We start from the raw sequence: 14,737 nt of genomic DNA, 5'->3' as shown, positions 1-14,737 counted from the left end.
CTACTTTGGTACCTCGCACCCTCCAACCTTGGCTTCACCTTGCTCGACGTTATCTCGTCGTCTGCTCTGCCTTCCCAGGTTCTGCCTTCCCATCCTTCTTCCTCGACGACCTGGGCCCTTTGCTCGACTGTCAACCTTCCCAGTATCCATTTCACACCGGCGACCGGGGACAATCCCGCCTTCCCAGCTTGTATCTTTCCTACAGCCTGAGCACTTGCTCTTCAGTCAGCCATGGCGTCTCAAAACGAGATTGCCGAGTAAGTGCGACTCAGAAAAGTATGGGTGCAACAAGCTAACGTCTTCAGCCAACCCATCGTGGGCTCACAGCCATTGGCTCATCACAAGGACACATTTGCGTTCAGCACAAAAACATTCGATGACTGGAAGGCCTCCCCGCTGCCATCCATAAGTCTGCCCGAACCTTCTGGTCCTCGGTCTATCAAGTTTCTGAAGTTTAGCGGGGTCGAGATACGTTCGAGCGTTGTGGACTTCAAGCTGTCTCCCGATGAACCTTTGGATATGAATGCGGTACCGGATGGCTACGCTATTCTCAAGGTCACTGGGCGGTGTCCGATGAAGACCCAGGTACTCCAAGTCCGCATGAAGACAGTCTCCGACGCGTCGATTCGATGGGCACATGAATTCAAAAACCCCCCCCAACCAGCGAGCCTGGGAGATTCATGCACGACCTGAGTTCATAAGCGATCTCATGACGATTCTCCATTCTGGTTTCTTGCCTTTTGGTCCACGCAGAAGTTGCCAGGACATTCTCGCTCTGTGCTACCTTGCCCGGCAGCACTTCATAATGGACAGAGTCAGACGAGTCCTGAATACGTTACTGCATGCCAGTACAGCCATGACCAACCAAGAGTTATGGTACATGGTCCTCGCAGCACAGCCACTTTGCTGTGACAACCAGAAAATTGGCCATCTTGCATTCAACATCTTGGTCTGGCGGCAAGCAGGCTCCTTCTACCCCCTCCGCGAGACTCAATTCTTGGAAGGGGACCACCTGTTCCACTATGAAGAGAGCAAACTCATCGGTAGGGCTTTTCCCTTTTCAACACTGACGTCGTGCTTTTGCTAATGCCAAGTTCTAGCGGATATGGAAGAGCATCGGCACTCATTCACCCTTCAGCTTTGTGAGGCGGCGAGCATGATTAACCCGAGTCTGCTGCGGACCATCTTCCTCCGCCCAGGCAAAGATCGGTCGCTGTGGGAGAAGTTCACCTATCTGCAGCACTTTTGCCATCTGAAGTTCCCCAAACTCCCACTCGGAAGCGGAGAGTGGTCCTTTGAGGCTGTTCTCAACCAAGAATCCCTCCAGATGGCTGTCGTCAGGGATGACGTTATCGACGGATCTCATCACTTGTACGGGGGAGAGACTCTGGTCCGTGCTACGTGACATCTGGCTTCACATTGCTCAGATTTCCAACGAATACATCCTCTCGTAGGCGCACCGGGCCACTCTCGGAGACCGCTTTCACATTGTTACGAACACCGCTATTTCCCTTTGTCATGGTATGTAGCAGAGACCGAACGACAAAGGCAACAAGGGCATGAATGTTGAATCACAGTTGATTATTGTACGGTTATTGGGAATGGCGTTTGGATCGGGATTTTCTTCATAGCTGAGGCTAGGCTTGCTTGTCATAATGGAAAAAGTATTGTAAAGTCGTGGTTCCCTGCAATGTGACCTTGAACAAGCCTGGCCCTTGTCCAGGAGTCAATCCCTGTCGCCCATCAGACAGGGGTAACCGACGACATCCCACCCTTTCTATTCCATCAATCTCTTCCTCCCATCCGTCCGAAACCCACCAAGAAAAGAGAAAAATGGTTTCCTGTCGCTTTCTGTGGATGCTCCTGGTGCCTCTGGTACCTGGAGCGGCGGGGCAGGACCAGGTCCCGCTCGGCAACGAGATGAGGTTGATTGCCTGTAAGTACGTCTGACGGATAAAGTAGACATGCGCTGACAGTCCTAGGTGCCAAGGTAGGATGAAGTCGAAAGTTTGTGGTCATATTGCTGACCCAAAGGTTGATGGTAGTCTCCAGAGATCTCCAAGCACCTAGCGGCAGAGTGGGAAGCAGCGCAATCCGCAACCGATCTACCCATGGCCTGGAGCAAGGACGCCGCCGAGGACCACTGCGCAGACGCGCCAGCAACCGCCTACCCCTCCATCAAGCTCCTACGCGACGGCGAGCCGGCGGTAGACTACCTAGGCCCCATAACGAGTGACGAGTGAGTCTGCAGCCCTCCTCGCAGCAAAGCTGACACGTCGACAACCAGAATCCTCCGTTTCATCTACCGCGCCCGACGGCCCCGAGTCTCCAGCGTCTCAACCGAAGAAGCCGAGTCCTTTGGCAACGGCGACGCTTTTGTCTGCGTAGCTCACCTCGGCCCAGACGAGACGGCGCCGCTCCGGCGGGCCTTTGAAGCCGTGGCGCAGAAGCACTGGGCTGAGTTCACCTTTGGCGTCGTCGATACGCCAACATCCAAAGACGCCAAGGTCGTGTGCCGCAAACGCGACGACGAGAGCACGCACACGCGGAGCGCGGCGGACGGGCTCGAGGGCTGGGTCCTGGAAGTGTCCAGGCCCGTCATCGCGGAGCTGACGCCTTTAAACCACCAGCGATTCATCGACGTACGTCTCTCTCCTTGCCACACCAGCAGAAAATACTGACGAAACACAGCGCGCCTGGCCAATCGTCTACATCTTCTCACCTTCACCGCAGACCCGCGCTTCTATCCGCGCAGACCTCTACGACTTTGCAAAGAAGCAGTACGCCTCCCTGACGCCCGTCACAGTCGACCCGAACCGCTTCCCCGACCTCCCCGCCAGGCTCGGCCTCGACGTTCCCACGGAAGACGCGTACCCCGTTGGCGCGGTCCACCAGGTCTCCAACGGGAGGATCTACCCGTACCCCAAGGGCAGGGCTTTTACGCCGCGCGACCTGCAAGAGTGGGGGCTGGACGTGTGGCAGGGACGGGTCAAGCCGTGGACGCCGCCTGGGCAGGAGGCAGTCGAGGACGACAAGGCTGGGTCGGTGAAGAGTAACGTGAGGGTAGTGAGCTCGCACAATCTCAAGGTGAAGAACATTCCGGGGCTGAAGATCAAGATTGGTGGGCGGGAGCGGGATGAACTGTAAGGGCCAGAGGTGACTGTTGTGAGTTGATCTATTACTCTATGATTATACAGATGAGGGGGGTCTATCTGGTATCTAATGTAGGCTCTTGTGGCCTGTCTAGTATGCTCTAAAATGCAAAACTCCTTGTAAATGCTAACATCATGCCGTGACACGTGCCGCTCCGGGTATCATTGTCTATCCATGCTTCCATCTCCAGATTCGTAGTGAAGAAATGTCGTCTATGCGTCGCCTAGATTAAGCCTTGGGGGTCTCAGGCTCACCTTGGACAGTCCGCTCGTCATCAGACAAAACACCGCCGTCGCTGGCAGAGACGGACTTGCTGCGCTTGTGCTCCTTCTCGTGCTCCTGCTCCTCGGCCATGGCGTCGTCCTCGTTGACCTCCTCGTGCGTCTTGCGCATGCGCTCCAGCACGGCAGCGGCCTCGGCGGCGAAGGCGCACTTTGCGCGGATGGCGGGGCCGTACTTGTAAAAGAGGAAGGGGACCGGCAGGCAGGCGAGGGCGAGGAAGGCCGGGATGGTCGAGGCCCAGTGGATGCCGAGGTTCTCGTACATTTGCGTGGTGAAGAGGGGGAAGGCGGCGCCGAAGAGGGATCGCATGACCGAGTTGGCGGCCAGGACGGAGGCGGCGAAGATGACGTACGAGTCGACGAGGTAGTTGAGCAGGCTGAGGAAGACGAGGACGAGACCTGCGGCGAAGAAGCCCGAGGCGATGATGGAGACGACCCAGTGGATCTCGGGGCCGTTGGTCCAGGCGAACCAGAAGAGGCCGATGGGAAGGAGGCAGGCTCCGACCATGGCGGGCGGGAGACGGGCCTCGGGCGGGGCGAAGCCGCCGTGGGCGGCAGAGACCTTGAGGTAGCGGCGGCTGTCGAAGCCGGTGTAGACGACGGCAAAGACCATGCCGACGGCGACGCCGAGGAAGGCCAGGCCGCCGACGCCGGGGGACCAGCCGCGGCCGCGCTGGAAGACGATGGGGAAGGCGGCGAAGAGCATGTACAGGGTGCCGTAGACAATGGCCATGTAGATGGAGGTCAAGAAGACGATGGGCTCCCTAAAGAGCAGGATCCAGGGGCGGGAAAGGGCGACCTTGAACTGCTGGACCGCGGTCTTGCGGGGCGCGTGGGCCTCGTACTTTGAAATGTAGTTCTTGCCCGTGATCTTGGCGAGCTTGTCGGCGCGGCGGCGGAGGAGGACGGGCGCGTACGTCTCGGGGACGGTCAGGGCGACAACGATGAGGACGATGCCGGTGAAGATGGCCATGAGGCCCTCGATCCAGCGCCAGCCTTCCGCGACGCCGAGGAAACCACCAACAATGGGGCCTGACAATTTGTTAGCTGGAACCTACAGACTGGGACAAGGGGACATACCAATGGACGGGCCGAGGAAAGGGGCGGCAGCAAAGATGGCCGTCGCCAGGCCGCGCTCTTGGGCGTTGAACATGTCGGCAATAACACCGCCGGCGTTGGTCATGGGCGAAGCACCAAACGTGCCGGCCAAGAAGCGCAGGATAATGAGCGTCTCAATATTTTGCGCACCGGCGGCACCGGCGTTGAAGGCAGTGAGGGCGATGTAGGTGGCGATGAAGAGGTACTGACGTCCGTACAGCTCAGACAGGGGCGCCCACATGAGGGGACCGACGGCGAAGCCAAGGACAAAGAGGGAGACGCCCAGGATACCAATCAAGGTCGACACGTTGAAGTCGCGAATGACCTCGGCGATACCTCCAGAGAAGGCCGTGCTCACAAAGGCGACGGCCAGGGTGGCGATGGCCTGCTCGATGGTGTAAGTCCACTTCTTCCACTTGGGGAAGGTCTGGGGGTTGCGGGCATCCTCGGGGAGGAAGTCGACGACAAAGGGGGCCTCGTGGGTGCCTTGTCCGGGGTATTTGCGTTGGAGAACGGCCTCTGTCACGCCAGCCTGGTCGAAGAGGAGGTGGAAGTAGTTGGCCTTGTTCACGGGCTTCTGGGCCTCGACATCGGCCTCGGTCGCCGTAATGGACGATGATGATGAGTGCGGCGCCGACGCCATGGTGACTGGCGGCTGGTTGTCCTCGTGGGTATTAAGCTTATTTAGTGCTGGACTGTGCTTGGATGACGATCGTCGTTGATGCTACGATTAGGCGCTGAAGTCTAGGTCGGATGAGCGAGAGATCTTGATCTGGGAACCCGGAGACTTGGGACGGCCCATCGTCTATATACTGCGTAGGCCGGGCGTGGCCTTGGGTGGGGATTTCCAATGTGATTTCCATCCCCTTCGTCGGTGCCCGTATCAACACACACCCATCTCCATCGGCCAGGGGGGGGGGTGGTGATGGATGATCCACCGGTGCAAGCCCACCCGGGCGGTTTGTCTTCCGCACGCCCATTTCCCATGACTAAACCGCACGGAGTCGGTCGTAGACGACGGGGACGAACCAGCGGAGGGTCACTTATCTCCGGCTCGGGTTAGGATCGAACGCTTTGCAGGCAGTCTGATACATACTTGGCGCGGGATCTGACAGGAGTCACAAGACGGGATTGGGCCAGGAGCCGCACGATTTGGCTTTGTCAGATATGCGATGGCAGGTGGTTTGTTGCGCAGGGAATGGACGAACGCAAGCTGAGCCTGCTGAGGTCTGCAGAGTGGATCTCCATGTACTTGGTTCGGAGCAGAGCTTTTCTTCTTTCCTCCGTCCTTTTTTTTTTTTTTTCCTTTCTTTCTTTCAGGTACGTACCTGCTTGCGCCGCATGCACGGCGGAATGACGTGGTTTAGCGAAACCAAGGGACGGCCACACCGGGCCTAGTTCGCCGAGGCAACGTGCCAGAGACGATATTTCATGGGCTGGCGGCTCGCTAACGGGGGCCCACCAGCCGGGATGTCGGCGGACCTGACCACCGTGCCGAGGTGCAGCCCTTCCAACTCCAACGGATTTCGAGACCACTGGCCTCGAGCCCTCGACTAGGTATCACGCTGTTCCCCTATTTTCTCATTACAAAGCCTTGAGACAGGACTTTCCGGACTTTGCTCAACTTCGTCTCACTCTCAAACGAATGCGCACGCACTCGCAGTCGGATTGCTGCGAGGGAGGCCGACTCTTTAACATGTTTGACTGATTCATGGCAAGGGATTCACCAACGCCGTCCGAACGGCATCCCACCAACATACGATGCAGGTGCAGCAAACTACATGACGGATGAACTACCTACTTACCAGGGGCTTATCGTCTGTTGGCGCTACGCTTTACGGACCTCCCAGATCTGGACACCCGGTGATAAGAGGCCGCGGACCAACGAATCGATTCGGGCATTCGGTGCATCGGCCGAGCGACCATCGACAATAGTCGTACGGATATATCGACGCTGTTGACTTGCAGAAATAGGGCTGTTCTTTTGATTTAGCCTTTGACACCTTAATCATACACAGTACACAGTAAAGGCAGTAAAAGGTATTCGGAGCCGGCCCACTACTCCGTACCCATCGGGACCGAATCTACATAGTGCACGCAGTTGTGGCGTCCGGGAGGGCCCCTGCATGTCTGGCCTGCTTGGCTCCCGAGCCGTCGGCTCTTGCGAAAATCTGTAAAATTGCTTGATTGCCTGGACCGCCGCATCCCTCTTCCGGACTGGTCAGCCCATGAAATCTGGGTCTCGAAAGGCCATGCGAGAGTCCCATTCGATCGTGCCGTCACAGATCCACCTTTGGCTTATCAACTCAACCTCGGAACTCGAGACTTGGCACAATTTTCCTGTCTTGTTTTTACGGCCCACGGCCTTTGACCGAGCGGCTGGCAAATCACCAAAGGCGAGCCTCGGCTGTCAATTGTTATGGCCCGCGGTGTCGAAAATAAACTCGAATTTAAATGTCACCCTGCCTAACCCATGCAATCCATGCAATTGGCCCCGCTGAAGCTAAACGACAATCGATGAAAGAACGACATGTTCTAGAACGGCGTCCGTCCAAGATGCACAACCTCAGTCTCGTCCTCGCCGTGCATCCGCAAGGCGTATGCCTCCGCGAGCCTTGAAGTGCCTCATAAAGTCCGAACTGGGTCCGGCAGCGCGACGGCTCCGGTCCGCCAAGACCAACCCTTCGGCGAATTTTGTCGTCTCCTTGAGACTCGCCCCGAACAGCTTCATCAGTTCCGGCCACGCGTCAAAGTGCTCGACCGAGTCGACCTTGATCTCGACGAGCCGGAGTTGGTTACCGGTCGAGATGATGGGCAAGAGGTGCATCAGCAACGACGTCTTCAGGTCCTGTCTCTCCTTTTCAAGGAGATCTGTCACTCGTCAGTCCGAACACCCCCGGGAGAGCACCCAACTTACAGCACATCCGCAGCGCAAACTCGATATCGACCACGTCTTCCGCGTCCACCAATTGTATGTACGGCACCGTGTGGTTCCAGACCAGCATGCGTGTGATCTTCTCAAATGATTTGGCCTCGTTGAGCAGGCCCGCCGCCAAGCCCAGCCTCCACAAGTCGCCGACGGTCAAGTGGTCAATCGACGGCTCGTGGTAGTGCAGCATGGTTTGCGACGCGTACTTGAGCGCGTCAATCAAGTCGTACTTGTCGGCGACGACCGCCACCTCGAGGATCGAGTCCGCCGCCGCGATCTGGCACACGCGCGAGTTCTGGTGGTGCAGGATGTTGAGGATCAGCTCCATGATCTCGGGGTCTTCGTCCGGGAGGCTGATCTTGACGGGTTCGGATCCCCGGTCCAGCAGTTTCTGCCCCTCGGAGAAGCGCGGCCCCAGCATCGCGCCAAACACCCTCGACGCCCGCTTCAGTATGAGTGAGTCTACGCGCAGCTCTGTCGTCTCCTCGCCGAGCCCCACGACGAGGATCACGTCGCCGTCCGGCACAACGGGCACGCCGCTGTAGTTGCGCGACCACATCCGCGCCGCGAAGCTCGCCGGCGACCGCACCTCAAAGAACTTTTCCTGCGTCGGCTTGTCGATCGCCATGTGCTTGCTGAGTGGTTGATCCATTGTCGGTGGTCGGCTGTGAGGAGGACTTTTCTTTTCTTTTTTCGTCTCTGACCTGAGTAAATATTTCCCATCGCCACCGTTTAGCCTTTCCCCTCAAACGTAACTCCTTGTGGAGAGTCAGTTTGGTGGTGTCGTGCCGGGAACATCCACGCCCCTCAGGCTCGGATGAGACGCCCGGCGCAAACGAGATGCCCTTGGTGGTGTTTCCCCCGACTCAGCTCGCGGGCAGTGAGGTGAATGGCGTCAGAACCGAGGCTGCTTTTGGTCGGTTGAGTCTGGAGTTTGGCCGGGTTTCCCCAGCGGGACGGCGTGTGGCCTATGCGGGATGAGGCTGCCCCCTCACGTCTGCACATACCCTACGAGTCCTCCCTGCTGACGCGAGCCTTGTTGGGCCGGTTGGAACTTTCAAGGCGCATTCAGCTCGTGGCCCCCAGTCTTCTGTTTCGGGGTTTATCTGGCTGCCAAGCCCCGTGAGAGTCGTTTGATGGAAGTGTCTTCGGCGAGAGCGAGGAGGTGGTCGTGGTCGTGGCTCGAGCTTGTCGGGAGGGGCAATGATGTCGGCCTTGGTCAGCAACGAAGGCCATCACAAAGGCCTAGTTCGAGTGGCTCAGCCGAGTTGTTTCGGTGAGAAAGTGGTAACACCCAGTCGTCGAATTCTGCTCGGTGTGGCTGAGATTGGGCACTTGGGTAGTGACCAAAGTCAATTCGACTGCGGCTGATCATGCGTTCGCAGTGCTGTCACGGGGGCACGTGTTGGCCGTGGCGGCGGACGTCGTCCCATCTCTTGGTGGTCCGATGGCTGGCGTTGGTCGTGACCCAAAGCCGCATATCCTCTAGCTGTTGCATCGACAATGGTTCTTGCGGCCTCATCATCGAAGCTTCACTATAGATTTGGAAATGATAGAACAGTACCATTGCCGTAATATAAGGGAAGTCATGCTGACGGTCTCTGCTGACAGCTTTTCCAAGAGACGGTTGAAAATCATTACTCTTGAAGAAAACAAACAGCAAGTACTTTGTATTATCATAGACTGTGTATCAAGCACTGGCTCGTTGAGCTCTGTTCATTCTCCTTCTATTCTATGTGGCGAGCTTTCTCATGGCGTCGTCCATTTGACTTGTCTGCTCGTTGAGCTCTGGTCATCCCCATTCTATTCTATACCCCCAACTTGATCAAGGCGTTATTCCCTTGAATTACCTGCTCGTTGAGCTCTTTTTATCCTCCTCCTATTCTAGGCCCAACTTTTTGAAGGCGTCTTCCACTTGTCTCGTCAGGTCGTCGAGCTCTTCCCATAAAGGCTTGGCGTTTGCGACTGCCCGGATAGCTTTGTCAAGTTCATTTTTCCTCTCGGCGAGTTTGGGTTGGAGGACCTGGCTCCACTCATCGGCCAGCTTTTGGATCTGGAGCATGTGTTCTTCCATCTCGACAGCGAGCTTGACGTTCTTCTCTTGGATGGCTTTTGCTTCTTGCAGGTTCTGCAGGCACTGCTTCCGGTCTCGAATGTCCTGTAAGGACGCGGTGAGGTTCTCTTCTATAACAGTGCTATTCACGGCGATTTCGATTTCTGCTTCTATTGAGTGGCTATAGCCCACTTCGTTCGCACCGCCCTCGGCGATATTGAGGCCGTCTTGCCAGACGTATGAGCGTGCCAGGGCACTGACGAGTCTCTCTGCAACGGGCAGCTGGGACCGCTTCCACGTCTTCATGACGACTCTGCGAGTGATTGCTGGCTCCGAGTCCATGTGTCTTAGTGCAGAGATCAATAGGCCAAGGAGGTTGTTGATGCCATCGAGGTTTGTCGAGAGGCTGTACCTGGGGAGCCTCCCGTTGAGCTTCGTAGAGCAGCCGACGTAAAGCGGACATTGTTCTTGGTGTACTGCCGCCTCAACGACCCCTGGGAACATTGGCGCCCTTCTCCGTTGGAGGTTCTCGATGAATGCCAGGACGTGCTGATGTTGTGTGTCGTTGCAAATGAAGCGCGTCTTGGTATCGGTCCATTGTCCGTTGACAGCCAGGTCGATTTCTTTCGCAACGCTGATTTTTACCAACTCCGCCATATTCTTCGGTGTGCCTCTCTTGTGAAGAGTGTAGACGTCTGCATAGTTTTGTAATATCATGATCAATTCGCCCAGTTCCGACCAGTTCAGAAACCTGCCGTCGCCGCCGTCGATACTGACGGCAATCACGTAGATGCCTGCAGCAGTAGAGTCCTCGTCGTAGTCGTGAGGCCGGTTCGGCCCGAAATCCATTGCCACAGTTCCCTTGATAATGGAACGCAAGAGATCGCGCGGTATGATGTGCAGAACCTCTGTCGTTTCCCAGTTACTGCTATGGTCTAGCCGAAGCTGCGCAATCGTACAGTCAGGTTGTTTGGGCATGCCCGCCGCAATGAGCTCGTTGGCTATGTCTGGGAAACGCAGTGTCAGCTCGTAGAGCGAATCGCCACGGTCCAGTACTTTCAACATGTCTACTCTGACACCTTCCATCAGCGGGGTCTTTGAAGAGGGGCTGTAATTCGCCATTGTGCAAATCACTCTGGTGTTGGGGTGTGTTTTGTGGTTGTAGAAGGAAAGTTGGGCTCGCTTGGTACGTTCATAAAGAACGTTGCAGAAGTCATCTGATGACGCAATAGGTACCTTGGTGTCGGGTAGGTCAACATGGGAAGGAAGGAGGTGCGTTTCGGCAAGTAGTCGAGAGTGCCCGCAACGCAACCCCGGTCCTTCCCATTCATTGAGGCAAGGTAAGGTAGTCTCTCGCTCGCGCTTGCCTTCTAATGCCTACCTCATCTTAGAATGGAGGCCATGGGAGCCCTCCAACTTCAAGGAGCACCTTATGCAAAGATGGGGTCCTGTCTTCGTACCTTAGGCGTAGGAGGCTGTCCGTGGTTCCGATTACCCGGGAGGTCGGTTGCGCACGACAGAGGTATATTCTACTGCTCCATAAAGGGTTTATGTCCCTAAGGGGACAGCCTGCTGGTTGCATGTCCCTTCGTATAGCTTGGAGAGATCCGTTAGTGTCCCAAGTGCCTCATCAAACTCTAACATCCTCTGGATCAGAGGTTACGTATTAGTCGCCGTCTGGGTGACTTTGCTATCAATATCCTCAAGAGATCGGGCGAGGCCGTGGAGGAGACCCAGGGTCTTGTTCTTTCAGTTCTACAACTTCGTGTTCTTGAGTTGGTTCTTGTCCCGTTAGTTCTGTCCCCACTGGCACTGGCTCCGTTGACACTGGCCCCGTTGGTTCTTGTACCAGTGGGTATTCACATCGGTATGTATACTGGATAGCTGATCTTGAAGGACGACGAGTATGGAAATAGTCTGAGTGACGAGGTTGCTTGAGTGCTCGGTGACACCGAGCACTGTTGTGATGGTTGTCTACCTCTGTGTCGCAAATTCCTTTATGAGCATTGGGAGTGGATGTGGGTGTGATGTGTGGTGAGCGAGGGTGGGGGACGGGACAGAAAATACAAAAGATTTGCCTAGCGGTCTTTCGTATTCATTTGTAATGTAAGGTACCTACGAGGTGATGTATTGGGATTTCTGGGGTTGCCCAGGCAAAGTCCATCTTTCTGGGGTATACTTTCACAATCTTCACCCATTGTCCATAAGCCGGCGCGGCCAAATGGTTAATCACTTGTGTTCTGGTCTAGATATAGACGGTTTGATTATCTGCGTCTGAGCCCCCATAGGGGTCTCCACGTCTTAATTCTTTTCTTCGCTTTTTTCTATTTCGTAATGAGTCGTTTCATTAGCAAACGTGTTTGGTCTCCGACCGACTTGGACCAGACGCAAAGGCATCGAGACAGACACGATCGGCGACACCGTTCCATGTGCCAAAGTATTTCAACTGACGAGCAATTTTTCCATGAGTCATCTTGATATTAGAGATTCCGTACGAAAGGAAGCGCTGCTGAGAAAACAGCGACTGGATCCGACAACGATGTCAGGTCTCCCGCTAGGGAGTGCGTTTGCTTTTAGGCCACCCAGGGCGGCATTGGAATTCGGACTGAGGCGATGGGTATCAGGTGTCATGTCACATTCGCGTGCAATAGAAAGAGCAAAAGATGAAATGGAACCGTGTACCTTGATTCAAACAGTCTTCACCGAATCCTCCTCTGCCCACTCTCACCCCACCCACATGTCGCTTCATATCAATCTGGTCAAATCTAACCCCGCCTTTTCTAGTTTGGGGAGACTTGAGAGACTTGAGCTATGGCGACTTGAACTATGGCGACTTGAACTTGCTTGTGTCTGCTTCTTAACACACATCCGCTGCACTTGACTGACTGTCGGGATCGGTACTTCCCGGATTTGGCGGGGCCACCGAGCCCGCCTCGGTCCTTTGGGATACTTGAGGATCGCGTGCCTGCGTCACGCATTGCGTGCGCGCATCATAGTCTGTCGTAGGCGAGTGAGCTGGGGTAGTTGATCCTCTTATCAAGCACGTCCTTGATGCCATACAATGTCCTCTGCGAACCCCTCGCGCTCCGGCACCGATTGTTACTGCTTGAATGCCTCCGAAGAGCACATGGCCATGCGCACATCATGGGTGAGCGCCGTCGTCTCGTGAAAACTGTAGGCATAGGATAGAAAACATGAGAAGCCCGGAGCGCCAATGTGACCGGGCCAGGTTCGAAGTGCATGACCTGAAAGCGAAATTAACCAGATGTACTACTCAGCGTGACGATGCCAGGACCCAGATCGATGAATTGAAGCGCGATCTAGCTGCGCGCCCCATTGAGTGAATAGTGCCATGATCAAGATGATCAATTGCATCTCTGAGCGCGACGAGGCTATCATTTCGCGGAACAGAGTGGGCATGAGCTTGAAAGTTGGAAAAGAGGACCATTCCGAGACCTAAAAAGAGCTCGATTCGACCAGAGAACTGAAAGCTGTAAGTGAAGAGTCTCTTGCCAAGGCGGAGAGTGCTGTTACGGCCTCGAAGAAAGAGTTGCAGCGTCAAATTGACATTTCCATTGTCACAGAAAAGGCACTGGATAGGGCCATGTATTTCTGGCAGGGCGATGAAAACCACCTTCTCCAAAGGAACTTCTTGTAGCAGGTCTGCAAGGCCAATCTCGACACGACGACGACCAAGTGCGAGATGTGACTCGTCTCCACAACCTGGAGCAAGGACGCCGTTGAGCATGACTTTTCTCATGACAGCCTCGTGGCCGGCATTTCCAATGTGCTTGAAGTGCTCAGGGCGGAGCTACTACAGGCCTACGTCTCTTCCAGCCTCATGCGCCGGGTCAATGAATGCCTGGCCGAGACCAACACGATCTGCCCCGTCGCGTTGTGATACCTGACGGCCTAGCGCAGGCGTCGTGTCGTTGGCGTTCCCGTGGATCTGCAACGCATTCTAGACGTCCAAATCGATGCAGTGGACGATATGCTCGCGGAACGGTGCCCGGGCTATTCTCTCAAGCCCAGGCGCGGAAGCACCCTGGACAACATGCAGACGTTGCTAAAAACGGGCTCTCTTCCAAGACACTAGGTCGCGTCGTGCCTTACCTTGTGACATGACCGCGACGACGGGCGCCGTCCTTCTTATTAAGAAAGATGATTGGGAAGTGCTCCTGATATGGCGCGTTGGGACAAGGCAATTTTGGTTCGCCAATTTTACCTGCCTAGTGTCTGCCGGTCTCCTCAATGTCAAGCTCCTTGACCCAACGGGACAGCGGCCCATCTGTCGCAGGCTCATTGAAACGGATATCCAATGGTTCTGGTACGATTCCATGTTGTGCGATCAGGTTGTTTAGATAGGAATTGATGTTTTGTTACCGGTTCCTTGTGCTTACCATGCGTCGTGTCAGTGGGCTCCAACTTCAAAATTCACCTTACGCCATATACAACCCATACCTCGCTATTTCATGTCGTCTGGGACATTCGACTCGTATTTGGGAGCGAGGGTGTGGCGGGATGCGCAATTCAACATCTGGGGCTGGAAGTTTCCTTTATATTCTTTGTACATAGCCCACTGGCACGTAGTGCCTCCCACCTCCTCATCTATCCTTTCTCATGCCGTCACTGCGCGTTGCGCATATCAACTGCAATTGTTCCTGCCCTTATAGTTCTGCACGTCGAACGTGATGCTCGTTACCAGCGACGGAGGTGTTCATGACATCCTCCACATTTCCTGTAGTCTCAGGATCTATAGGGAACTCTGCCAGCTCGTCGGGGCCGTACTTTAGCCCTGGCTGGTCTCTTCTCTTCTTGACTAGCATCATCGTGAAGCCCTGGGTCCACGGTAGACTGCTATGGTTTAGCATGCTCCCTAATCCTACCTGCAAAGCCTCCGCTAAAAGTTCTCGTAGAGAAGTCGTAGTGCGAATCATGGGCTTTCTTCTGCGCCTCACCAGTAACAATTGAAGCTGCTGTTTCGTCGTAAGCATCTTCTTCCGTTGACACTGGTCCCAGAAGTGGAGCTTGGTATTGCAGAGCGGACAGCCCATTATGGTGCCTTGGTCATCGGGGAAAGCACAGTCACTAAGCCAGTAGCCAAAGTGACCACAGTTGCCGCATTGGTTATTATCAGCGAAACGGTTCCTCTCAAATACTTCCTTGCCATATAGCTGAAGGTCTTCTTGTTCCTGTTCCGTCATCTTGTACTTGCCTCCGAAA

At 55.3% G+C, this 14,737-nt stretch overlaps 5 protein-coding genes across 5 annotated transcripts; 1 reads left to right on the top strand and 4 right to left on the bottom strand.

Annotated features, from left to right (window-relative positions):
• Positions 1-805: 805 nt before the first annotated feature.
• Positions 806-3,147, top strand: N0V96_007721 (uncharacterized protein; the record flags this gene model as incomplete). The annotated part of the gene is made up of 7 exons (XM_065758114.1): positions 806-1,043; positions 1,101-1,390; positions 1,455-1,521; positions 1,983-1,990; positions 2,046-2,239; positions 2,288-2,642; positions 2,692-3,147. 7 exons carry the CDS (start codon positions 806-808, stop codon positions 3,145-3,147), a joined length of 1,608 nt encoding a protein of 535 aa, XP_065613256.1.
• Positions 3,148-3,381: 234 nt separating this feature from the next.
• N0V96_007720 (uncharacterized protein) lies at positions 3,382-5,175 on the bottom strand (the record flags this gene model as incomplete). The annotated part of the gene is made up of 2 exons (XM_053194607.2): positions 3,382-4,466; positions 4,515-5,175. The coding sequence occupies 2 exons, from the start codon at positions 5,173-5,175 to the stop codon at positions 3,382-3,384; spliced, it is 1,746 nt and encodes a 581-aa protein (XP_053048103.1).
• Positions 5,176-7,098: 1,923 nt separating this feature from the next.
• Positions 7,099-8,113, bottom strand: N0V96_007719 (uncharacterized protein; the record flags this gene model as incomplete). Its single annotated transcript, XM_053194606.1, has 2 exons — positions 7,099-7,403; positions 7,450-8,113. 2 exons carry the CDS (start codon positions 8,111-8,113, stop codon positions 7,099-7,101), a joined length of 969 nt encoding a protein of 322 aa, XP_053048102.1.
• A 1,227-nt stretch (positions 8,114-9,340) lies between these two features.
• N0V96_007718 (uncharacterized protein) lies at positions 9,341-10,636 on the bottom strand (the record flags this gene model as incomplete). The annotated part of the gene is made up of 1 exon (XM_065758113.1): positions 9,341-10,636. One exon carries the CDS (start codon positions 10,634-10,636, stop codon positions 9,341-9,343), a length of 1,296 nt encoding a protein of 431 aa, XP_065613255.1.
• Positions 10,637-14,181: 3,545 nt separating this feature from the next.
• Positions 14,182-14,718, bottom strand: N0V96_007717 (uncharacterized protein; the record flags this gene model as incomplete). Its single annotated transcript, XM_065758112.1, has 2 exons — positions 14,182-14,368; positions 14,480-14,718. The coding sequence occupies 2 exons, from the start codon at positions 14,716-14,718 to the stop codon at positions 14,182-14,184; spliced, it is 426 nt and encodes a 141-aa protein (XP_065613254.1).
• Positions 14,719-14,737: the final 19 nt, after the last annotated feature.

This window comes from Colletotrichum fioriniae (assembly GCF_027942845.1).
Source record: "Colletotrichum fioriniae strain IMI 355084 chromosome Unknown scaffold_9, whole genome shotgun sequence".
In the NCBI taxonomy this organism is placed as follows: Eukaryota; Fungi; Ascomycota; class Sordariomycetes; order Glomerellales; family Glomerellaceae; genus Colletotrichum; species Colletotrichum fioriniae.
The sequence above is the reverse complement of the archived record's forward strand: the minus strand, read 5'-3'. Positions and strand labels throughout refer to the sequence as shown.